The 26,779-nt window shown below is 41.7% G+C and overlaps 1 protein-coding gene and 1 non-coding gene across 4 annotated transcripts in view; both read right to left on the reverse strand.

Annotated features, from left to right (window-relative positions):
• The window catches only part of ZFR (zinc finger RNA binding protein), a 49,513-nt gene extending 23,599 nt beyond the window's left edge, over positions 1 to 25,914 (reverse strand). For all 3 annotated transcript variants that reach the window (XR_015261522.1, XM_086771569.1, XM_086771568.1), the window contains exons 1-7: positions 25,795 to 25,914; positions 25,401 to 25,485; positions 9,771 to 10,053; positions 8,370 to 8,514; positions 7,347 to 7,565; positions 5,825 to 6,072; positions 3,774 to 3,965 (exon numbers count right to left, since the gene is read on the reverse strand). Coding sequence is in view for 2 of the 3 variants with exons in the window: in XM_086771569.1 (XP_086627695.1) it covers positions 3,774 to 3,965; positions 5,825 to 6,072; positions 7,347 to 7,565; positions 8,370 to 8,514; positions 9,771 to 10,053; positions 25,401 to 25,485; positions 25,795 to 25,831 (1,209 nt within the window). In the remaining variant the exon portion in view is untranslated. The remainder of the gene's footprint in view (positions 1 to 3,773; positions 3,966 to 5,824; positions 6,073 to 7,346; positions 7,566 to 8,369; positions 8,515 to 9,770; positions 10,054 to 25,400; positions 25,486 to 25,794) is intronic.
• LOC147596256 (small nucleolar RNA SNORA66) lies at positions 12,402 to 12,538 on the reverse strand. The gene has a single exon (XR_015261529.1). It is a non-coding gene; the product is annotated as a small nucleolar RNA SNORA66 (small nucleolar RNA).
• Positions 25,915 to 26,779: the final 865 nt, after the last annotated feature.

Here is a 26,779-nt window from a genome sequence, read left to right on the forward strand (position 1 = left end):
TGTGTGCACACCTGCAGGGCTACGATCTTGTGGTGAGATGATTCCTATGACTGGAGTGTTGGGATGGAGGGATAATAGGCTCTTTAGGAAGGACAGGCAGGGGAGATGAGGAGGGGGTGTCGCTCTCTATGTCAGCAACCAGCTGGAGTGCATGGAGCTCTGCCTGGGGATGGAGGAGGAGCTGACAGAGAGCTTACAGGTCAGGATTAGAGGAAGGGCAGGGACAGGGAACATGACAGTGGGAGTGTGCTACAGGTCACCTGGCCAGGGGGACCAAGCGGATGACACCCTCTACAGGCAGACAGGAGTAGCCTCATGGTCACAAGCCCTGGTCCTCATGGGAGACTTCAACCACCCTGGTATCTGCTGGACGGACAGCACAGCAGGGCACAGGCACGCCAGGAGGTTCCTGGATTGCGTGGATGACAACTTCCTCCTGCAGGTGACAGAGGAGTCAACGAGGAGGGGTGTTATGCTGGACCTCGTTCTCATCAACAAGGAGAGGCTGGTGGGGGACATGGAACTCAAGGGCAGCCTTGGCTGCACTGACCATGAGATTGTCGAGTTTAAGATCCTTAGGGCAGCGAGGGGGGTGTGCAGCAAGCTCTCTGCCCTGGACTTCAGGAGGGCAGACTTTGGCCTCCGCAGAGGTCTGATGGGTAAAATGCCATGGGATACAGCCCTGGAGGGAAGAGGGGCCCAGGAAAGTTGGTTGATATTCAAGAAGCACCTCCTCCAAGCTCAGCAGTGATGCATCCCGATGAAGAGCAAGTTGGGCAAAAACACAAGGAGGCCTGTGTGGATGAACAAGGAGCTCCTGGACGAACTGACAACAAAGAAGTAAGCCTACAGAGGGTGGAAGCAAGGACAAGTAGACTAGGAAGATTACAGAGAGGTTGTCCAAGTGACCAGGGATCATGAAAGGCAAGCTAAAGCCCTGATGGAATTGAGTCTGGCCAGGGATGTCAAGGACAAGAAGAAATGCTTCTTTAGGTACATTGAGGACAAAAGAAAGTCCAGGGAGAATGTACACCCTCTCCGAAAGGAGACAGATGACCTGGTTAGCTGGGACATGGAGAAGGCTGAGGTGCTCAATGACTTTTTTGCCTCAGTCTTCACCAACAAGGGCTCTACCCACATCATCCAAGTTGTGGAAGGCACAAGCAGGGACTGGGAGGATGAAGAACCGCCCACTGTAGCAGAAGAGGAGGTCTGGGGACATCTGAAGAACCTGATGGTGCACAAGTCCATGGGACCCAATGAGATGCATTCGTGGGTCCTGAGGGAACTGGTGGATGAAGTCGCCAAGCAGCTGCCACTGTATTTGAGAAGTCGGGGCAGTCTGGTGCGGTTCTCGATGACTGGAAGAGGGGTAAGATAACCCCCATTTTAAAAAGGGGAACAGGGAAGACCTGGGGAACTACAGGCTCATCAGCCTCACCTCTGTGCCTGGCAAGGTCATGGAGCAGATCCTCCCGGAAACCATGCTGAAGCACATGGAAAACAAGGAGGTGATTTGCAACAGCCAACATGGCTTCACTAATGGCAAATCATGCCTGACCAATCTGGTGGCCTTCTGTGACAGGGTTACAGCATTGGTGGACAAGGGATATCATCTACCTGGACTTGTGCAAGGCATCTGACACTGTCCCGCACGACATCCTTCTCTCTAAACTGGAGAGGCATGGGTTTGACAGATGGACCACTTGGTGGATAAGGAATTGGCTGGATAACTGCACTCAGAGAGTGGTGGTCAACAGCCCAATGTCCAGGTGGAGAATGGTCACGAGTGGCGTTCCTCAGGGGTTGGTATTGGGCCCAGCTCTGTGTAACATCTTTGTCAGCAACATGGATAGTGGGATAGAGTGCACCCACAGCAAGTTCGCTGACACCACCAAGCTGTGTAGTGCCATCGACACGCTGGTGGGAAAGATGCCATACAGAGGGACCTTGACAGGCTGGAAAGGTAGACCCATGCAAAGCTCATGAAGTTCAACAAGGCCAAGTGCAAGATCCTACACATGGGTTGGGGCAACCCTAGGGACAAATACAGGCTGGGCAGAGAATGGATCGAGAGCAGCCCTGAGGAGGAGGGGGTGGGTGTGTTGGTGGATGAGAAGCTCAACATGAGCCAACAATGTGCACTTGCATCTCAGAAAGCCAGCTGCATCCTGGGCTGCATCAAAACAAGCACAGCCAGCAGGCTGAGGGAGGTGATTCTGCCCCTCTGCCCCGCTCTGGTGAGACCCCATCTGCAGTAGTGTCCAGCTCTGGAGCCCACAACATAAGGACGTGGACCTGTTGGAGATGGTCCAGAGGAGGGCCACGAAGATGATCAGAGGGCTGGGGCATCTCTCCTATGAGGATAGGCTGAGAGAATTGGGGTTGTTCAGCCTGGAGAAGAGAAGGCTCCGGGGAGACCTTCCAGTACCTAAAGGCGGCCTACAGGACAGAGAGGTAGAAACTCTTCAGTAGGGCCTGTTGTGACAGGATGAGGGGTAACAGCTTTAAAATAGAGGGAGGTAGATTTAGATTAGATATTACAAAATTTTTTTTTACAGTGAGGATGGTGGAACACTTGCACAGGTTGCCCAGAGAGGTGGCTCATGCCCCATCCCTGGAAACATTCAAGACCAGGTTGGATGGGGCTCTGAGCAACCTGATGTGGTTGGAGATGTCCCTGCTCCTTGCAGCGGGGGTTGAACTGGATGGCCTTTAAAGGTCCCTTCCAACCCAAACTATCCTATGATTTTAAATTAGCAGAGGTTAGCAACTATCTATGAGGAAGAGAAAGCTATATCCAAATACATAAGGATAATACATACTGTACTCTACATAACGTATGGAGTTATTGAGCACAACCCAAAAATGTAATGGCCCAACTTATTAACGAAAGAAAGAATACTAGGTAAGTCTATCTAAACTATAACTTGTGCTCTTGAAGGAAAATATTTTAAAATCTGCTAGATTTATTTAATAGAAACAATGTTACCAATACCACTTCATACAGTGTTCTGGGACACAAAGAGCTACAAAAGCTGAATATTAATACTGGACTTGTTACTGACATTAACACGGAGTTACGAGGAAAATCTGTAATATGTGAACACACATTCTACACTGCCATTGCATTTACTATTGTGTGGCCAAATATAAGAGACAGGTCACAGTGGTTCTCAGTACAGCCCACAGTCTTTATTCTAGAATGCTCACCTAACTGCACCCAAACAGCAGGGAAAACACGCTTAACAAAAGTCTTCCAAACACACTCATTATAAAGTCTACTACAAGACATTGCTCCTTATACCCATAGGCCAATTTTCTTTGCAAGAAATACCAAGGAGTGATGCATAAAAGTCTTGTCCCTCAGCACTGACTCAGCTTACAATGTTTGAAAGTGCACTGAAAGCTTCATAGCACCAGACAAGTAGAGATGAATATCAAGAAAAGTCTGGAAAAGTGTCAGGGGGCAGAAGCATGCTACTGCACATCTTCATTGACTCTTTTCCCCTTTCTTAATCTACACCTTCTTCCCAGGATGTGCTTACTTTCCCCAGTACATCCTCTTCTCATTGATATCATGGCAATATTTTTCCCTCTTTTCTCACAACAAGACCCTTCTAATAAGCTTGAAACAAAAAGCAGAACTAAATGTCTTTAAACAAAATAATTCAAATTATATTTGTTTTGCATATTTTCTCCTAAGATGAGAAAAAATGATGGGAAGAAATATATGACTGACTTGTATAATAAGAATAAGACAAAACTCTTACTTTCTGATGCTTGGCTCCACGGATATGGGCAGCATAAGCATCTGCTCCTGTACAAGACACATCACAAAGCTCACAGCGCAACTGATTCTGAGTTCCACGAGCAGAAGTGCTGCTGTTATTGGTGTTCTGGGAAGCTTTTAATGCTGCTTCTTTCTTTTTGTGTTTCTGTCCTTCTAAGTGTTCTTTGTAAGTCTGTTTAAATAAACAACACACACACAATAAGCTGTCTTTGTACTGCTCATTCATCATTCAGGTGAATGTATGTAATATAGAAAATAACATAAAACACATGCTTTGTATAAGAAATACTTCCACACTGTGCATTTCTTCCATATGACACGCTCTAAGGCATTAGCAGGCCATTTCTAAGACCAAGAAATTTTCTTCTCCACTGCTAGGATTCCACTTTTAGGTTACAATACAATACAAGCTTTTCTCCTCTAACTTCTCACTTCCTTAGTCAAGTACTGGTCAACAGATATTGCCATTGAAAACTTTGTAAGATTAGAAAGCTGTGTCTCAGTTGCAGTTTCCTGTATGGACTGACTTATTCTTGATTTTGAATTTTCCTCGAAGACCACAGTGATCAAGTATATCCAGAGAACTAAAAAACTAAATTCAAAATAAGGTAGTGCATAAATAAAGCTGTGCTGAAAATGAAATGCAGAAGTTCGTATTACTATATCCTATAGCAACACTAGCAACCTAGAGAGCAGACAGGCTGGGAAATAAGGTCCAGAGGGACCTTGACAGGGTGGAGAGGTGGGCCCGTGCAAAACTCATGAAGTTGAACAAGGCCAAGTGCAAGATTCTGCACATGGGCTGGGGCAATCCCAGGCACAAATACAGCCTGGGCAGAGAATGGACTGAGAGCAGCCCTGAGGAGAAGGACTTGGGAGTGTTGGTGGATGAGAAGCTCAACATGAGCCAGCAATGCATGCCTGCAGCCCAGAAAACTGACGGCATCCTGGGCTGCATCAAAAGAAGCGTGGCCAGTAGGTTGAGTGAGGTGATTCTCCCCCTCTACTCTGCCCTGGTGAGACACCACCTGCAGTACTGCGTGCAGCTGTAGGGCCCCCAACATAAGAAGGACATGGACCTCTTGGAGTAAGTCCAGAGAAGGGCCACAGAAATGATCAGAGGGCTGGAGCATCTCTCCTGCTGAGAAAGTTGAGGCTGAGAGAGTTGGGGCTGTTCAGCCTGGAGAAGAGAAGGCTCCAGGGAGACCTTGTAGAGGTCTTCCAGTACCTAAAGAGGGCATATAAGAAAAATGGGGAGAAACTCTGTGGCCGGGCCTGTTGCAATGGGAGAGCGGGTAATGGTTTTAAAATAGAGGGACGTAGATTCAGATCAGATATTAGGAAAAAATTTTTTACAATGAGGGTTGTAGAACACTGGCACAGGTTGCCCAGAGTGGTGGTGGATGCCCCATCCCTGGAAACATTCAAGGCCAGGTTGGACAGGGCTCTGAGCAACTCGATCTGGTTGGAGATGTCCCTGCTTCTTGCAGCGGGGGTTGGACTAGATGGCCTTTAAAGGTCCCTTCCAACCCAAACTATTCTATGATTCTACAATGACAAATTTACCTGGAGAATAAGAACTGTTTAGCCAGAGACACACATATACCCTCTTCCTGAACTAGTATCTATTTTCTACACACTTGTACCTACTGTGAAACTAAACTGGGATGCTGTAATAAAATGAAGAATAAATTTTCAGGCTTACCATTCACAAAATTTGTATAATTCCATAGTTCTGAAAAAAAGTATTTTCTAAGAATTTTGCTATGCTAAAAAAGCAAATCTAATTCAAAGTTTAGAATATTTCTGAAGTCCAAAGCACAGCTGAAGTTTCTCTGTACAAGCTCAGGGGATGTATCTTTTTGTCTTCTCATAGGAATTCTTTCTATAATAGCACACATTTTCATTTAATCATTCCTTTAGTAGAAGTATAGAATCAGGTCTTCAAAAATCAACACATATTGGGGTCAGTTTTTTAGCTGAAGAAATTATGACTAAAGTGTATAGCAGAATATTATATAATACAAGTACCTGTGGTCCAGCACAGCTGATCTTACAAACATCACAGTAGTGGATCTGGGGTGGTTTGGGAGGTTGTTTTGGTTTCAGTTGCTTATTTTGGAATGGTGCCTTTTTAGTAAAGGTGGTCCCCGTCCAAGCAGCTGTTGCAGCAGCAGCAGCAGCCGCTGCTGCTGCCTGTTTCTGTTGCTGCTGCTGCTGCTGGTAATAGGACGACGCAGCTGAATACACTGCAGCTTCATAGCCGGAATAAGAGGTACCTCAAAGATCAAAATAAAATAAATGTTACATCACTATACATCATGTACCAATTACATAACACATTAATTCAAAACTTATTGCATAATAGAGCTGGGGGGGCAGGGCAGGATATAAACAATTTACTGAGATCTTGTTAGCCAGTCTGAATTTTTCTTGATGTTTCACAGTACACAAATACATAGTTACCAATTTGGTACCAGGAATATATTTGATTTTAGACACATCTTTGCAGACATGCAGCTATGTTAGATATATCAAAGCATCTCTAAAGAATACGTGAAATTTCCTGGTACACCTGGTAAGATCGAGTATGATGTTACAAGAATTTTATTAAAAGATTTATCAAAGGCCACTTGAAGTATGCAGTCTTCCAGAACCAGATTTACTGTTCAAGTTTCAAAATTATGTAAAGCAAGGGGGACAATTAAAAAAAAAAAGAAGATAAAAGACAGAATGGCTAGTGCTATGACATTCTATTTCACTGACTTAAGTTTCTTCAGTGCAGAGAACCTGCTTACCCACTAAAACCTGGCTATGCAGTCCTTGATTTCTAGTATCAAAGGTGAATAAATCAAGGAAACTGGTCTTTCATACCTTTGAGCCAGTTTTCCCATAAACTTACTACATCTACTGGTTCAACTATTTTAATCCTCTGATCAGGCTCTGTCTCAAGGAAGTCTTAAAATCCCTTTTTAAACAGAAAGCAAAACAAACCAAAACGTTGGAGGTAGCTATAATATGCCAGCTATTTAACATCTGGCCATAAAGTTAATATCTTTTAATCTTTAACTATTGTTTTGATTTCTCATATTTGAAGCAAAGTCTTTTTTTAGCACCCATTGTCCTCCCATTTTAGGTCAAGACCCAAACTTACAAGCTTTATATTGGACTGCTCGTCTCTGCCTCTGTATCTGCTGTTTGACAGCAGCATGTTCCCTTCCAATTTCCTTGGGTAATATTTGTGTGGATGTGTTTCCTTATTTTTCCTATCCTCCATCTTTTCTCTCCAAAGCTTACAGTAAGTCACAACACAATGTGCATGTAGCAATGTTAATGCTTGGATACTCTCATGTGTAACGAAATATGCACATACAAACATCAAACCTCTTTTAAAGATAGAGCAAAACATTTTGCTACTATAATGATTTAACTGGTTGATACTGCTCAGTAGACTACGATGTAATTGAACACAAACTGCTAAAATTCTGACTACTTAAAGCCTCTCCTGTAACAACTGCAAAGATCCTAGCAACATAATATGCAAAATTCTTACCAGAATAAGTAACCGCTGTTGTACTGTACGTTGCACTTTGAGTATAGGATGGAACAACAGTAGCTGCAGCTGCTACTGGCTGCACAGTAGAGGATACCGGATAGATAGAAAACGTAGTTGTTGCTGGACTTGGGGTGGCAGGTTTTATAGCTGTCACTTGTCGTGTTTGCTGGGCTTGGGTATACTGAGTTGCCCCTTGGCTATATCCTGCTTTTGGAGCTAATTAGGATAGAAAATAAAAGTGTACAAACACTGTTATGTTGTAGCTGAAGGAAATGTAAACCATATTAAGCGATATTTAATGATACACTGGGGAATAAACAAGTAACAAATGGGTTTTGTTTCGTTTTTTTTTTTGTTTGATTGGTTTTGGTTTTTTGTGTTGTGGTTTGGGGTATTTTTCTACAGCCATAGTTATGTATTGTGTCCTATGTATCACACAACCGTTTAATCACGTCACAGATCACCCTAGTAAGCCTCAGATTTTATTTTTAACTGTGCTGCCATGTTTTTGACAACTTTCTCATACAATGATTTCATTAGAGTAAACCAAACTGCACCTAAACTTTCCTACTATTTCTAATTAAAGTTAAAAAAAGTGAATAGGATTTATGTTTTGTAGCAATCATGATACCAGTAACTAAGGAACTACATACATTAAGTAACTAAAGAATTAAAAAAAGAGTCTTTCTAATCAAGTTACCACCTGACCACACCATTGATGATTTGAACTTACTTCAGGAAGGTTTCTAGACAAATCAACTAGAATTTTGCCTAGAAGTACATTTTGAGTATATTTAAAAACATCCAAACCTCAGAGATAGCTACTTCTGGCAACGTCACAACAATGTTCAGATTTTAGGTGCAGCAAATCTTTCTACACATTGACAGAGATAACATGACAAAACTAAAAAGAAAAAAAAAGTCTGGATAACGTGAACTATTAAAAACCCCCTACTTTTAAGGGATTAAAGTAGCACACAGACTGTGTATAATGACAGCAGGTTGAATCATGCCACCCACCTGTCTGATAGTACGATTCGGCTACTGAAGGCTGAGGCTGGGCAGCAGCAGCCACAGCTGCTGCAGTGGCTGTTGGCTGTTGATAGTATTGTTTGCTGTCGTAAGCTACAGCTGGGGCGGTAGATCGAACATAAGAATAGGAATCCTAAAAATTAAAAAAGGAATAACCAGTAAATTTCTTTTTAAAGTATGTATTGTAAGTAATAAAAGTGATTATCAGAGTCTAAGAAACAACGTATTTTCTTCTGGTCTACTAAAGTAGATTTATAAAAACATTATAGATACAGTAAATACAAATATATGCATTAAAACAATTAAATTTATGTTTACAGATACTTCAGGCTTGAAAACAACCCTGATTGTCTCTTTCAGACTTCATACAGGAATTAACCTCATGCTATTAAATCACTTCCCCTACCAAATTATTTTTGTTACTGAAAAGCAACTACTCTCACTAGTTTTTCATAATGACAGTATCAGATTACAATTCTGTAAAATATGAAGCAAAAATCCACGATAGATCTCCACAAAATGTGAATTTCTACAAATAACAGTAAATTCACAAGTTTATAAACATGACCCTATATTGGCTTTAAAAATCCCAACATTAGCAATTATTTTCTTGGTATATTTTTTAGGGTATGAAGGTGATGCTTTTAAAGCCTTCTTTACTTTTTGGTGTACCCACTAGTCCATTAGGGAACCATATCCAGTCTTTAGTAGCAAGGCAAGTAGCCCATTCAACACCCTCACAAGTCAGGATCTAGCTACTAAGCTTAGAAGCGGAGAGCCTAGAAGCCACTCTATGTACATAGATTCTCTCATCCTCATCATACTTATGGTAAAGCATAAAAAGTTGATCAACTGAGGAGCAGAAAGGCATGAACTACTATAGCAGGAATGTACTAATACATAAAAATTCTTTTTATTTCCAAGAAATGTAAGAATAAAATCTCTTTTCCATCCAGGCTGTGTAAACTGGAATTATTTTTGTTTAGGGGTCTTGGTTTTCTGTTCGAATGCATCTAATAACTGACCTCATAATTATGAGTACACGTGCCACTGGAAAGCCTCCTACATTACAACTCATTACCAACTCTTTCAGCAGTAGTTTCACAAAATCACTTGGAGGTCAATGTCAGCTGATTGCTTATTGTATGAACGTCCAAGTCTTAGCTCCTGCAGTACTAGTGCTGAAAATCCTCTAAATGGGTCATATGAGACTGCAGTCACTTCACATTCTATCAGTTTCTGCTACTAAGTAATTTGAGTTGTAATCACTCTGTGATTCACAGAAGAAAAAAATATAAATATAATCACATTATCTTATCCAAACAGGCCTCTTCCTTTTAACACATCATTTAAAAATCATACAACAGAAGTAATTTTTTTGGAACCCACCTGGTAATTCTGTGTAGTGACAGGAGGTGGTGGTGGTGGAGCTTCTTGTTGCCTCTGCGTATAGCCATAATCTGTAGCTGTGTGTGCTGTAGGATAGCCTCCATAGGCAGCAGCTGTTGCAGCAGCTGCAACAGCGACTGGAGCAGGCCTGGCTACTGCAACTGTCGCTGCTGCTGGAGCATAGGCTGCAGTAACGGTGTGCGCAGCGACTGGTGCCTGGTGGACAGTGTAGCTAGCAACTGTAGTTGGATGGGAATAGGCTACACCCGAAGCCGGCTGCTGGCTATATTGGAAAAAGACAGTAAGTAAATAATTAGATTAATCCAACATACTAAGCTAATGCCTACATATTTCAAAATCCCAGGTTTGATTAATACCTGTCTGTTCTACGAACAGCCCTGGAGCAGCTATCTATTTATGCATACACTTTAATGGCTTTTATTACCTCTCTTCCACCTCCATTAAAGTGTTGAATCATTTTGAAGTTTATGTGGATGCAACACATCATGCAGGTGATTACTTTCTTAGCAAGGGGACGGTGTGTGTCCGGCTTTTTTTCAAGCAGCAGAACACAAGTCTTTCATTCAAAATAATATTGAAGTCTTAAACTGTTATCTTTTAATGACTCCACCCATAAAGAATTATTATTAGAATTATAAAAGCCCCACTTGCTTGTACAGAAGTCCGTTGCCTCACAGCATGAAGCATCAAAAGAATAGAAAATCAGATCATGCAAGAGGACAGCCACCAGAGCTCTGGCAATCTTCCAGGCACATGCTGAGACTAATCTGCCTCTCTAAAATTTGCTGGTAGGATATTAATATGTGGCCACTTACTGAGAATGAGTAAATATTAACAGTGGAAATAAAAAATGATGGCTTCCAAAGTTTAATTGCTTGAACAGAAACTAACATTATTGTCCTATACTGATGTGTAACTGCATTACAACAAGGAGCTTTGAGTAGTTATTTTGATTTTTAAACAAATAGAAGTGAACTGGGCAAAATATCGCTATCTGAAACAATGATAAAAAGCAAGGATTGAGTGATTATTTTGAATTTTCTAGTACACTTCCTGCACTGTTGTGCAATAATATTTAAGAATCTCTATAGGGTTTCACACCTCCATAGCACTACTAAAAGATAATTCAAAACCAGCTCCACGCCCATCAGAGGTAGTATCCCCTGTTTTCAGAAGAAAATAGAAAAATGAAATCTCACTTGAAACAAACATACTCAATCGCACAATTCAACTGCAGTATGTATACGCTCAAAACCAAAAGAAACAAGAAGTTACAGTATTTTTTCCCCAAAACTGCAATATGCTCTCTGACATAACCACCAAAAACAAACCACCTTTTAACTACAGATACTATAATTTTTGCAGAAGACATTTCCCTAACTCCCTTGGTGCTTTATTTATTTATTTTAAAGAAAACTGATTTTGTCATTTTAATTACAGCAAAAGTAATTGACTTCAATATATTAAAAAAAAAACCAACAAACTCCACAATAATCCTACAGCAGAAACATAGAAAATCTTATTACTATCAGACTTTTACACCTGGACTCCACCTTCTTCCCATCACAGGCCCCTGACTGCTTTAAAGACCACTTACATTCCATCCAAATTTAATTCAGTTGCGAGTTGTATTCACAACTATGTTTTGTTCTATTTTCAATTTCTTAGCGTAACAGTAGGAGGAAAAGACCTAAAATGCTTTGGTATAGCTCCCACCACTACTTGAAACAATTCCTCCTACTTGACATACACACAAAGACTCTCTGTTTTGTCAGTTTAAGGCAAGAAATTGAACTCCACCAGAAAATTCAGGAAGAATACCTTATGATGGTAAAAGTGAATGACAGTCTATAAAATTGGGCTGCATTATCCACATATCTAACACTACAGAAGTTTAAAACATTCACAAATTCTGAGGTAATTATCATTATCATATATATCTACTAAAAACTGATTAAATTGAGAAAACAGCAGACTGTTTAAGTCAAGACTGCTGCTGAATACATCAACAGGTCAATACTGCCACAAGGAAAGTCCTGCTCCATCCTATCCTCACTCTTATTCTTCCCTCCTCCCATACACCAATGCTATTTTACTCATCCCTGGTGACAGTTCTGCTACTTGTCAAGATACTCAGTGCACTGATTTAATTCATTAATCTAGCAGAAAACGATTTTTTTTTTTTTTTTTGCTGGGCTTGTTTTCTAACACTGTAGAAATGTTACAAAACATTGGAGCTTACAAAACAAGTCTGCTGAGTGTCAGAACCTGCATAAGTTACACATAGGGAAACGGGAAAAACATGGGAGGAGGAGAAAGAACAGGAGCCTGTCCAGGAACCATTAATCTGGCTCTTTCAAGTTTCATGAAACTGTGCTTAAGTTATTACTACAAAATACAATGCAGTGCTCAGAACACACTATGAAGTAATGGTACAAGTCAGTTTATCAAAGAAAATGCCTTTGTTCTCAGAATATAAATGACTAAAGCTACCTAACAGTGTTCAGTATTTAATTCCGTGGACAGATCATGATCATTATCAGGAGGACTATTAACAAGATCCTGGCACAGACAGTTTCCTTCATTCTGTGCTATTTTTGTATTGAAATCCCTTATCATGGCATAGAATTAACAGCCCAAATCATTTGATTTCTAAGGCTAATACAGTTCTATGACCATGTTTACTTTAGCAAACCTGTTCCCCTCGCTTCTGCAACATCATGCAGAGCTAGTGATCGAGTTTGCAAGACTACAAGAAAAATATTATAGAATGGATTGCTTCTTCCTTTTTAAAAGTTATGTTACGTTGTCTTACAGAAATTCATGGTGACATCTTTTCTAAATTTACGATATTCCTTTTTCTCCCCATGGTCTTACTGAAAACAGTTTAACATTAAGATGACCAGACATTTTCATGTAACTAATTTATATAAAAATATTTTTCTGCCAACTTCTTCATTTAACTTACAAGACTTTTTATCCATGTATGGTGATTAGTGTCTCATCACACTTGCTGAGACGAACTTACCTCCTCCTAGATTATTTTGCCAGACTCCCTATTTGACTGACCTTTCTTGCAGTTCATCTTTGCACCTATCCTAGTATTATCTATTCTTCTTTCTTGACTACAGATGGTAAGAACTGTATGCACCATTTCAGATGAAGTTTTCAGCTGTGCTACCTGCTCTGCTCCAGACAGTGTTTTCTTTCCAAACAGTCTAGCTTCCTCAGAGCAGCTTCTTGTAAAGTTACCTGTGTGTTGACAATATTTTCCTTGCATGAAATATCATGATATGCCATACTAACATACATACCAAGTAAGACTCAGAAGAATCCCTATGGAACTCCACTGCAATTCACTCTTCTACTTCTACTAACCACCTCTACCAGGTCCCTCTCTACAATTCTTTTACTTATCTCTACCTTAAGTAATAATTTTCCATACTGCAACACCAGTATTTCAACTTAGTCTCAATAAGTAAGACTCAAATAATTTAAGCATGTGATCAAATTATTAGAGCAACAATGAAATACAGTATGTCAGCTGAGCTATGGTAACAAACCACATGCATGTTCTTCACCACAACAAAGTAAGTAATTCAGTTTAGCTTAATCCTCCAACACAGTGGGAAAATGTTGAACCAAATTACTCCATATATTCTATGGGCCAAGGACATGCAAATAGGTACTGCAGCACAGCTGACAGAGAAGCTAACTCATTGACCTGGTAACTTAGCCAGTTCTCTTTGTAGATCAATTCTTCCCCAAAATAAATTCTAATATCCTAATTACCATCTTTGAGTTCATGGAATTCCAGCTCTCTTCATATGAAAAGATACTCAGTCCAATTTGCTTTATTAAATAAGCAGAGCTTAAAAACCACAGAATAATTTAGGTTGAAACAAAGATTTGGAGGTTGTCTGTTCTAACCCACTATTCAAAGCGCAGCTCATTTCAAAGTTACATTAGGTTTCTTAGGGCTTCATCCAGTCAGGTTCTGATAATCTCCAAGAACGGAGACTACAAGACTGTTTTAGAAAACCTGTTCCAATGTTTGAACACTCTGCCAAGAATTTTTTCCTTAGTTTGTAAGTTTCAGTTTCAAAAGCAAATCATTTCTAGACCAATATTTACATGAGACAAATCCAGTTTATGACCATTCAATTCAATGTAACTTCATATTACAATTCTTACAGTATTTTAACTTACTATCAAAATAAACGTAATTCTTTGATTTAAGAAGTTATGGGTAAAGGACTTGGCAGCTTCAAACTGTACTCTGCTGTATTGCCATAATATTACCTCCTATGCCAGAAATTTTCATTCAAAAATAATATATTTTATTCATACCACACCCATTTGTTCAGCTGATCATAATAACAACAGTGCTTCTCCATCAAGACTCTAATCTCTGTTTTCTGGGAACAACAAACATTCTTTGATGCTCATCTTCCAGTTCAGATTTCTTCTTCACTGCATTTTCACCACTGCAGCTGGAGCCAGTTTATAGTCTACATGTTGCACTCAATTGTTCTGCTCCAAGTTCTGCAAATTTATGTTTCAGTCAGCTACAGAAGGTAATTTCCAGCACCTTACCTAAAGTATTTTGTCTCTTCTTATTTGCTCTAAACTGCTACATGCACATCCCTATTTCCCCATGCTTTTTGCTCCCTCCTCCCAAAGGAGCTTGCTTACATTCAAACGTTTTACACCTCAGTGTATAGCTAGCTTGCTCTCATCTTCCACATCCTACCTAAGTAACCTTAGGATTAAGAGAATCAATTCTTTATTCACAATTATCTTATTACAGTGCATGAGAAAAGTATTTTCTGTACAACACCTTTGACTGAAATCTCTGTGTAACACCTATTCTAATTTCTACTGACACTAACATTGGGAAATACTAATCTTTCTGATGCATTAGCACAAGAACAAGTGCTATGTATTAAGAAATACCACTATGATATTACACATCCAAGGTAAGACTGACTGCAGTGAGCTATGACTGTGTATCTTTCTCCACACTAATTTACAATTCAATGTAAATCTGATTTTCTGGGTGGTGAGGGGCCACACTGGCTCACAGCCTTGCAGAATTCATCCCAGAGCAAAAGCCACAACAAAACTTAGCTTTGTCCGCATTCCTGTTTGGTGTATGAAACTCCTCTCACTAAGCGAAAGTCCATTTTCCTAAGGCAGTATTATGCCCTGCTACTTTGCAACCTGGACGTAAGACTAACACTGCAGCTGCTTTCATGGTATCAACATTTGATATTAATTGGTACACTCAGAACTGTGATTCTGAAATGGTGTAACACGTAAAAACCCTCTTCTCATTTGCAAAGTCTCCACTCCAAAACACTGAGGCATCAAAGAGTTATGAAGATCTCCCTGCCCAATTCTAGGCTACAGAGTATAGCTTTAAAAAAAGCGTAATTCTAGGCAGACAGTTAGCCAGGAAAATTCCAGCCTGAATACTTACATTTGGCCAACTTGTATTAAAACACTAGCAACAAAAAGTCCGCAGCCCGAGAACAAGCTCTCAGAACAGGTGTTAGCCATCACTACTCCATAAGTTATTAACAAAACTAGGTTAATTTCATAATTTTGTTGGTAATTTATACTCCCCTTGTCAAAACCCAGAATATTCAAGAAGCAATTAAAAACCGTTTCTGAACTGCACAAAGATCTTCAACAAGGGTATTGTAGCAGTGTTTTTGATATAGAAAAAGAAATACAGCCTTCCAAAATGAAAAAGAGCTGGCAGCATACTTAAAATTATTAAGACAGAAGCTGGCTAGGAGGCAGAAATTGATTATCAATAGCAATTAATGAAGTATTGGTGTCCACTTAGCAAAACACTCTTCTGCAGTTCCAAAACCATACAGGTTTGTCTTAACTTAAACAGCTATATAACGTAGGTTTGTGAATGAGCAACATTCTTTCAAAAAAAAAGCTTAGCTGAGAACTTGTGTTATAACTATTGGGTCTAATACAGCAGAACTCTCACTTATTAGTTACTTTTACATAGCAATACTGACAAAAGGTCTGGATTTCCTGTGATATATCAGCCCAAGAATGACAGAGAATTTAGAGCAATAAAGAAACAAACACTGAATTCTCTTCTGTAGAACTCTTGGTTCATGTCCTTTTTCATTTCCAGCTATTGACCTTTTCTAGTAAAAAAGTGTTGACTTTTTTTTTGGTAAAAAAGTAAGTTGAAAGTAGAAAGCTTAATTTACCTTTTGTACATTAACAATATCACTTGATATACAAAACACTTTGATATAATGCTATCTATTTTGCCAGGTATTAAGTTCAGATGACTTAAGATTGTGAGATATTTTATTTTCCACATTAATATATTTGTTAAATAAGTTACGTGGTAAGAAACTTAGTAAGGCATCTGTAGCAATTATGGTCAAAGAAATACATTTTCAGGAAAGCACTGTCTATTTCCATATAAGATATGTAGCACATAAAAGGTATATATAGAGGAAGTACATAAAAGGTTCCCTTGCCTTGCTTTTCATCACACTGATTTAATTTAAAAACAAAAATGGATTGTAACTCTTGTGCACTTAAGCCAAAGAAAAACAAAAATGCTGATCTCTAATGCAACTCTGTACTAACAACCAACACACACAGACATTAATGCTGCTGCTATTCCAGCTCTGTTTAGGGTGCTGAGCACTGAAAGCCCTCTTCCTAGAGGCAAAGGACATCTTAAGTACTTTAGTTTCAGTCTTCTGAGAAGTGCTATTTTAATATAGAGTTAGGATCGGGACTAAAACCAATTTTCTCTATTTACAAGCTTCTTTACAAATGATAACTTCTAAAACATATTTCTTGCAGCTTTTTTTTTCTTCATTTAAACAAGTGATTTTCAGGCTGTCTTAGCACGACATTTAAGCTATTCTTAAAATAATTTAAAAAATACAAATATTGTGAACTAAACCCCCCCCACTAATAGAGACTTATTTCCTGAACTCTAAGTTTTAAAGACATTTGAACATTTTAGCATTAAGGAAACTCTATTTGTTGAGATCTAACTGCCAGATTTCTCAAAGTTTCATAGATTATTCTATTAGGAGCAGAAGAGCAAAAAATACAGTTTTGCAGTTTTTCTTTCAGGGATATCAAGATTGAAACAAGTATGACCTAACCCTACAATAACTGAAAGATGCACTGCAGTCTGCTGCTTCTTCAGATTCTAGCCTAGGAATTGACACTATAGAATAATTGGTCAGATGAAGTTTCAGGTGTGTTAATGGAACCAGGGCAGAGGCAAGAAAAGCCAAAATAATAGTAATTTGAAAAAAAAAAAACAAACCTGATTTTTTTTCCTCCTAAACACACTTGACAATAAACAGCATAAAATGGTGAAATGAAACATTGCACTACAGTAAACTGTACTTTAGAAGTTACTTCTGTTTTTCTAGAGCCCGTTACTCACTATGGGTACAAAATTCTGATGAAGACTGAATATCTCTTTTTAGAATTTTAATGAAAATTATTATTTGTTATTATTACGATTTTGTGAATAGAACACAACTCACTGAGTATCCAAAGAAAGGCCTGTAGGCATGCAAATGTGCAATCCCCTCCTCAATTTTGTTAAATTTCAGCAGCTTCTAGTAATATATTCCATGGTTTAACTACACATGGCCTAAAAACAGACAGTTCTTTATAGCAATTTTGAGTTTCCCTTCCTTGTTTCTAAAAACATCCTTGCATTATTGCACTACAAATAAGAAATACTGCTTGTTACTAGACAGCTAAACCATATACTATCAATAACTCAGATCAATATCCTCATGTTTCAATACACCCTTACTGCTTTGTTAATGTTCACATTTAGTCTCAGGACCTGATTCAAATCCAACCAAATTCTGAAATATTTTCCTAACTGTACATCACTACGTAACTGCAAGTGCCTGTAACAGTGATGCAATACATGCTTTGAATCTACCTCCCTTTACTCAATTGCACACAACGGACTGCTCATTGCCTATACTGCTTTCTTCATTATCAAAACATTGATTCTATTCAAGTGTAGTCAACAGCCATGTTTACAATAGTAACACACAAGACAAAAGGAACTGAGCTTGAGATGTTACATCTGCCTGAAAAGGTACCAACTACTAAGTTCTTCCTGTCAAGATCACAGAATCAAAGAATGGTGGAGGCTGGAAGGGATCTCTGGAGGTCATATGGGCATCCAATCCCACTCAAGCTGGGCCATCTGCAGTCAGTCACCCAGGAATATGCCCAGGCAGCTTTTGAATAACTCCAAGGATGGAGATTGCACAACTTCCTCAGGCAACTTGTGCCACTGAAAAGAGCCTGGCTCTGTCCTCTTCACACCTTCCCTTCAGGTATTTATATACATTAAGAAGATCGCCCCTCAGTCGGCTCTTCTCTAGGCTTGACAGTCCCAGCTCTCTGAGTCTTTCCTCACAGGAGAGATGCTGCAGTCCCTTCACCATCTTTGTGGCCCTTTTTTCGACTCTCTCCAGTATGTCCTCGTCTCTCTTGTTCTGGGAGCCCAGAACTGGATACATGACTCCCAACTGTGGCCTCACCAGTGCTGAGTTACAAGGGGAAGGATCACCTCCCTTGACCTGCTGACAATACTTTGTCTAATGCAAATAATGCAACTACACTTTAACCTATCATTGTTGCATTTTAGTAGCAAACAAAATTGTACACATAATTTAACACCCCAGAGTTAAGCCTACACTCATAAATTCATTTTCAAATTACGACTACAAAGGACATAACTATACCATTAACAGAAGAGCTCTCCCAAGCGCTTGGTTCCTAAAGACACGAGCTGCAAATTTCAACAAGTTGGCAGACTTCCCTCCTAAAAATGACACAGGCTCCTCTGATCAGTGAGGCACCTTTCCCCCTCAATTACCACCACCACCTCATCTGTCTCCCCATCATTACTCGTGCAATATTGGCATACAGCACACATTGACAAACCCAGAGTCCCTTACTGCCTTTCTAATGTTGGCATACCTCCTTTGAGAGTGGGACCTCACTGATTTGAAAGTAAGTCTATCAAAATCTTTTTCTAAACAGCAGTAACTTATTGGAGGCTTCTTGTGTACATTAAGTAAGCTAGAACAACACACTTATGACAGCACTTAAGACTTAACAAGAGAATCAGCACCATGCAGCTCCATCATATTCAGTGAAGTCCCTTTTGCTAAAAATGCGTATACTTAAAGATGTGATGCAACTCAAGATACCATGGACATAAAAGTTGCAGAAAGAAAACATTTGAAGTTTTTATACTACGATATAGGTTTATTCATCCTATGACAAAACTATGATTACTTTCATTCCCAATGCATTTCAGAATGGGGTGCATATAACACAATACTGTAAGATGAATAAATAAATAAATTTTTAACATAAGTTTACATCTAGGAGTACCTTTTCACTTCAGAGTAACTGCTAAGTCCTACTCAGTATTGTCCTTTTCTTCCTGTTGTCCACCACAACAACTCTGAATTATATTTAGTGATACTTTAAGCTCTGGCTGGTAGCCTGTTTGAATTACAGTACAATTACTTTCGAAATCAGTATCTAGTTGAGGAGGAGGTTACTCTCAACATAAGGTTAATTAAATGAGACTACCGCATCTGCACATTTCTCTGCCCAAACATTTCTCAATGTCCCTATCTCTCCAACAGCACCTCCACATTTCAATCAGTCAGCTTTAGAGTGAAAGCATAACTATTCTTCTCTCCAGCACTGAATCAAGAATGCTAATACTTTTTACACATGAAAAACAAGCTAGCGTTGGGTTGCTTATTTCAAACTGAATAGACACACAGTGGTTCAGGTGACCTACTGAGCATACACAAAGAAAAGAGGACTAGTATCACCAAATTCCCCATTTACTTCAGGCTCCTAAAGAGATGGATTAATACAGTTACTTAAATAAGTAACAGATGAAGTTTGCATTGCATGCAAGTTCATAACCTTAGGCCCTAATATCACCACTAGCAGAAAGTACAAATTGTAAAGGTATTGCAATACTCAGAGAAATTTCCTGTATAAGTATTTGCATAATCTCATGCTTCTCTCATTAAGTCATGATATTATTACCAGGTAGTGCACACAAAGAACTCTGAATGAGCGGGCAGCAGGAAATTTTATGCAGTGACAACACTGAAAGAAACAAGAACGCTTCTAATCCATTATTTACAAGTTTGAAGGGCACTAAGCTCTTTTGCTGTCTTTGATTAAATATGAAACGAGTTAAGATTTCAAATGTGCTTTATGAAAAATAGTATTTATAAACTAATGAAGACAGATATCTACTTCCTTTTTTTATCTAGTCAATTCAGGGAACTTTACCACTTACATTGTTATCACAGTAAAGACGTTATCAATTCCTGCACACGCTACTCATGAATTTCACAAATCCAAGATCCAGTATCTGAGCAGCTACCAATCTGGCCTTTGTAACTGCTTCAAATATCAGTATTTAATGTTAAGACTATATTCCTCAGACAAACTTTAATTTATCCTTCATGTGAAGGATGACAAAGTATTTAAACAATCCACTGTGGCCACAAATAAAGCACAGAAGCATAGGAAGATATGGTGATTTGTATGCCAGTAAGAGTGTCGTCATCTTTTCAGCTGTTGATTTAAAGAAACTATTTCCTTGAACCCAATAGTTCTAATATGCTGCTCCTTCACCACTATTAAAGCAAATTAGAATACTGTAAGTTCGAGAAACTGGAATTCTACATGGGTTTGTACTGGTCTCCAAGAAGTCTAGAATCAAATACAGAAAACCTTTATTACAATCACCTTTCAAATATCACTTACTACAGGAGATTTTCTCCTTTGAGTTGTCTCTTGATCACCTACTAAAGGTCTTGGGAGTCTGGGGAGGTCCCCACTGACTGGAAGCTAGCTGATGTCATTTTAATTAATAAGGGCATGAGGGAAGACCCAGGAAACTACAGCCCTGTTAGTCTAACCTCTGTTCCTGGAAAAATTATGGAGAAGATCATACTGGGTGCTACTGAAAGGCATTTGAAGAATAATCCAACCATAAGGCACAGTCAGCTTGGCTTCATAAAGGGAAAGGCCTGTTTCACTAATGTGATATCCTTCTTGTCCTGGTTTTATTTAGTGAGGGGGGGCTATGGTGGCAGCTTCTGTAAGAAGCTGCTAGAAGTTTTTTCCCCTTTGTCCAGTGGACTCGGCTGGGCCCAGGGTGGACCCGCTGCTGGCCAGGGCCGAGCCAATTGGTGACAGAATGTACCCTGATAACGCTTCTGCAATAATGTATTTCAGAAGGAGGAAAAAAAAAAAAAGAAGGAGATGTGAAGAAGCTGAAGCAGGGGCAGAGAGGGGGAGGCGTGAGCCTTGCGGGCCTTGCAGCCCTCACCCTCTGGCCTCCCGCCGGGCGGCCGACTGCGTCCAACTTGGCCCGGCCCGGCTGCAAGAAGTGGAGAGGAGAGGAGATGTGAAGAGAACCTGAGAGGCGTCTGCCTGAGCCGGCTGTGAAGAATTTCTGGTGAGAGGAACGGCTGCAGACACCAAGGTCAGTGCAGAAGGAGGGACAGCAGTAACGCTGCTCCCGGCAGAGATTCCCCTGCAGCCCGTGGTGCAGCCCATGGTGAGGCCGGCTGTGCCCCTGCAGCCCATGGAGGCCCGCGGAGGAGCAGAGATCCCCCTGCAGCCCGGGGAGGACCCCACGCCGGGGCAGGCGGGTGCCTGAAGGAGGCTGTGGCCCATGGAGGGCCCGCGCTGGGGCAGCTGTTCTGGAGGGACTGCACCTCATGGAAAAACGACCCAGGCTGGTGCAGTTCACGAAGGACTGTAGCCCGTGGGAGGGACCCCACACTGCAGCAGGGGAGGAACAAGCAGTGTAAAGCAACAATTGATGAACTGACCAGAACCCCCACTCCCTCTTCCCCTCCTTGCCGCTTGGCGGGGTGGGAAGGAGGTAGAGAGAATGTTAAACCCTGGAAGAGGGAGGGGTAGGGGGAGGTTATCTTGTTCTGTCTCATTATCCTGCTTTGGTTTTAATAATAAACAAATAGTTTTCCTCAAGTTGAGTCTGTTTTGCCTGTAACAGTAATTTTGAGGAGCTCTCCCTGTCCTTATCTCAAATCTCGAGCCTGTTTTGTTACATTATCTCTCCCTGTTCCCTCAGAGGATGGGGGAGTGAGAGAGAGACTTTGTAGTCTGGTCCTGAGCGGGGCTGAACTACAACACTTCCATAAGAAAGTCACCTGTCTAACGGATGAAGGGAACGTGGTGGATGTAGTTTTTCTGGATTTTATAAGGCTTTTGATACTGTCCCTCACAGCATCCTTCTGGACAAGTTGCCTGACTGTGAGGTGAGCAGGTACACAGTGCACTGCGTGAAGAACTGGCTGAATGGCAGGGCTGCAAGGGCCGTAGTGAATGGGGCTACATCTGGCTGGCAACTGGTCACCAGTGGTGTTCCTCATGGATCAACTCTAGGTCCAGTTCTGTTCAGTACTTTTATCAATGATTTGAACGCAGGAGTTGAATGCACAATTAGCAAGTTTGCTGATGATACCAAACTGGGTGGTGCTGTTAACCCTCTTGAGGGACAAGAGGCCTTGCAGAGAGACCTAGACAGATTTGAGCATTGGAGGCTGAGATGCGACCTCAGTGCTCTCTACAGCTTCCTGAGGAGGGGAAGCAGAGAGGGAGGTGCTGATACCTCTGATATCCAGTGACAGGATGTGTGGGAACAGTTCAAAGCTTTACCAGGGGAGCTTTAGACTGGATATTAGGAAGCATTTCTCTACTGAGAGGGTGGTCAAACACTGGAACAGGCTTCCCAGAGAGGTGGCTGACACCCCATGCCTGTCAGTGTTTCCATAGCACTTGGAAATGCCCTTAATGACATCCTTTAACTTTTGGTCAGCCCTGAAGTGGTCAGGCAGCTGGACGAGATTATGATGATCATTGCAGGTCCTTTCCAACTGAAATATTATGTTCTACTCTTTAAAATTATTTATCAGAAACTCTTTAGACTCTTTTCTTTCTGATGTGAAGTTCACCGGGTTTTTTTTCCTGCATGTCTCCGGGTGAAGATTTAACAGCTTCATACTTTTGAGATATCCCAAGAAAGATGTATATCCTAAAGAGAATTGCACAGATTTTTTGCACTTAACTGGAGTATGTGCTGAAATCAACAGGATCCTATATATGATCATTAGTTCTCCCAATACACGAGACTTTTTTACAGACATTTTGTTAAGAGAGAACCCTCAAAAATGCGACTAATAATGTGTTCATTATGAAAATTTCTATTACTTGCTATAAAACTAGGACTTCTAAATGGCATATATCAAAGAACTAAGGCTTTCAATTTCAAGTGTCTGATTTGCCCTCCTAAAAACCTTGCTGTTTCGAGCAACTTTTTAAAAAAAATCCATGGATTACTCCTGTACCTAGAATTTATTTTTTTTGGTAGATTTACGAGGCTCATCTATGTATTAACTATGCAGATAAGTGATAAACAAATGGAAATGTATCTATTATCCTGGTTTATAAGAACACAAGAGTTTTATTATTCTATAAACTGTTACTTCAAACAGTGGTTAACAATCTTAGAGTACCTGTTGCAATACTAAATCTTTTACTATCTTCCCCTGCCAGTACCATCTTTTCCTGAAATACAGTGGAGTGGGATATACACTTTGTAGCACTCTGTAATCAAGCTACTAAGGACCTGCCAAATCCGCTTCATGAAAGTAAGCTCTCTTTTCGATATTTTAAGCGACTCCTGTGTTTTCTGCTCAAAATACTAAATTCATTCATGTGACAGGACTGCTTTAACACTGATTGTTGTGCCTCTTCTTTCAGACGTGGTGAATATACATACTATTTATAAGATGTAGAGTTTTTGCTGATAACAAATGATCTAACAAAGTATCTTATTTCAATCACCTTTTCCATTTTCTCAGGAACACATTTAAGATTAACTACAAAGACAAGTTTTGAACTTGAAAGTTATTCTAATGACACATTTTTATACTGCAATTCAGACAGAAATTTCAAATGAGTCATTCAGGTTTCTAAGTCTAGAGACCACCCCAGCTACACAATAAAAGGAATAATAATTTTAAAAATTCATCTCCACTTGAAAACTGCAGACCGATGGATCTCAGTTTATAATGCACTTAAAGATAACTTGCTTAATTAAAAAAAAAAAAAGAAAAAACCCTATTCAGAAACTCCTTCCTACCCCGTGACAAATCAGTTTCAAATTTCACTACAATTATGAAGTAAAACATAAACATACTGTGAACATACTGCGAACATCTAATCTTAAAAGAACAGAAAATGAGCTAAGTTTAATCTTCTCCTCTTACTATTAAACATTGGACTAAATGAAATTTAATGGGCTTTACATACATTTCCAGGACAAAATAGAAAGAATAGATTGTGAGTCCTTCTAAGACCCCCGTAAAATTGTATATTCCTGAAACCATGTCAGGTTTGCAACTCTGATTAGCTAATCAACAGTAGCACACATCTGCATTTGTTTGTTAATAAGCCCCTCATATATTTGCTTTATTCTTCTGTTTTTCCCATTAACCAAGACTTAGAAGTCAAGGAAGATCTTTATTACAAATTTCTGAAATTAATAACATGGATTCAAATGTGGACTTCAAGGCACTATTCCAATACAAGGTAAAAATGTGAAGATGTTTCTGATTGTATCTGCTTTTTTGCTAAATTAAGTAATCTGATTTCAGAAAATGTGAGCTAATAGATGTTACCAATTTCTTTTTAACACTCAGATACGTAATTGGGATGTGCAAAAACTACAAAGACTTACGGCAGCATGTCTATATAAGATGTACACTTACAGGTCCCCAAGCTCCACTAAAGACCTGCTGCTGGTCTTAGACGTCAAAGTAGGAAATATTTTTAAAAGCTGCCTGGCCCTGAAAGTACCTTCTCTACTTTCTTAGAGACACTGATTATAACACTGCTTCAATTGAATGAAGCCCCCTGCATTTTCTAGTGCTTCAGCTCTTCCCTTATCAATCCAGTCGCCCATAGGCTGGGTTTGATACAATTCTAACCTGTGTTAAAAAGGATTCTGTCCTCCCACACTGACAAAAGTCGGGGCAATGACTTTGGGAGCAAGCCCTATCTTCCCTGAGGCCGAAGGAGGAGAAGGAACCAGGAGCTCGCTGGTGGTATTGACTGCAAGTGGCCATTTTAATTTAAGGGCCTTGGGACCTGATGCCGCCGCTGATTCTCCTCCTCCTCCGTCGTGCCCAGCTCCACCTCCCCACCCTCACACCACCGGGGATACAGCGAGGCCCGTACCCGGAGGATAAGAAAACACACCCGCGGGCAGGGCGGACACGCAGAGGGGTCTCAGGCAGAACCATCCCGCAGGAGCGGGGTGCAGCAGAGGCCCCCGCACGGGGTGGGGCACGGGAGCAGCCCCGAGCCCTCAGTCCGACGGGGCGGAGAGATCCCGGTCAGGGCCAGGGGACCGGAGGCGAGAGGGGGCTGCGGGCCCAGGGGGAGGGGCGGGGCAGGGCAGGGAGGGGTGGCGGTGGTTACCTATACTGGGCAGCAGCCCCGCTATGGGTGAATCCAAAGTAGTTGCCGGTGGCCATTTTGGCATCTTCTCCCAGCCGGCTGGGCACTGTGGCGACGATAACCAAGAGGCGGCGGCAGCGCCGGCGGCGGTCGGGGCCATGACAGGAGGCCCGGCAGGAGGAGGAGGGAGGAGGAGGCGGGGGGGGCGGGGGGGGGGGAAGAGAAGAGGACAGACAGACAAGGGACAGAAAGAGCGCGCGAGCGCCAGGTCAGACACGGCGCCTCAGGACACCTCCCCCCCACCGCCCCCACCGCCCCGCTCCCTCGCCCCGCGCGCGGGCCGCATCCCCTCCCCCTCCCCGCCGCCCCCCCCACCCTCCGCGCGCGCACACACACCCCGAGCGCCGTTACTCACCATAGGTGAACGAAACTACCGGGCATATGGGAATCATGAGTCCGAGCTGGCAGCGACCGCGGCGGCTGAACTCTCAACTCTCACCCCCCCCTCCCTCCTCCTCACCGCCGCGCTCGCTCGCTCGCTCGCTCCCTTCCCCCCACCCACCCACCTACGGCGACAACGGCGGAGTGCGGCCGGACCCGCGCCGTGCGCACGCGCGGGATGTGCGAGGGGCCGCTGGGAGTTGTAGTCCGGCCCCTGTCCGCGCCCCCGGCGCCCGCCGGCAGAATTGCTCGCTGGGTGCCGCCTGAGCCGCCACCGCCACGCTTGAGGCCCCGATCATCCTGTGCGCATGCGCGGGATGTGCAAGGTCTCTTGGGAGATGTAGTCCCATTCGCTTAGGCCCAAGCGCTATGGCGGGTGGCTCACAGGGCAGTGCTGCCCTAGCGCCCGGCTGTCCCCGTCCTTCCCTCCATTCTCCCCTGTTCCGTAGCCACACCGCACCGCTACCTGCGGACTCATATTGCAAAGATAGGCCCGGTTTCTCATTCTTGTCTGCAAAAGCACAATGCACTGCAGTATGTCACTCCAGTAACCGAAGTCACTGTCACCACCACCCCTGCCCCATACTGGCGTTTCTCCCCACGCAGCTACTGCACATGTCGGTATCTACCCGCTGCCCCACACAAGGACAGGGTGAGCTGAAGCCTGCATACACAGCAGGTACCTAGTTAGCACTCTGGCAAGGCCAAGGGGCTGAAAGGCAGCAGCTGCAGTTAGTGCACGCCTGCAGAGTTCACAGCAGGACCTGGGACTTGTCTAAACTTGAAACCAGTTTTAGATTCACCTGGGCCCCCAGCTGCGGCACCACAATCGCACACGGGAAGAGCTTTTGTCCAACTAAAGCCACGTGCACAGCATCTGACCTGCCCCCAAGGCACCGCAGCTGACGCACGTCCACAAATTAATTCTGCGATGCTTCCCATGTGCTTATTGCACATGT

This window comes from Chlamydotis macqueenii, chromosome Z, assembly GCF_036417535.1.
Source record: "Chlamydotis macqueenii isolate bChlMac1 chromosome Z, bChlMac1.mat, whole genome shotgun sequence".
Taxonomy (NCBI): domain Eukaryota; kingdom Metazoa; phylum Chordata; class Aves; order Otidiformes; family Otididae; genus Chlamydotis; species Chlamydotis macqueenii.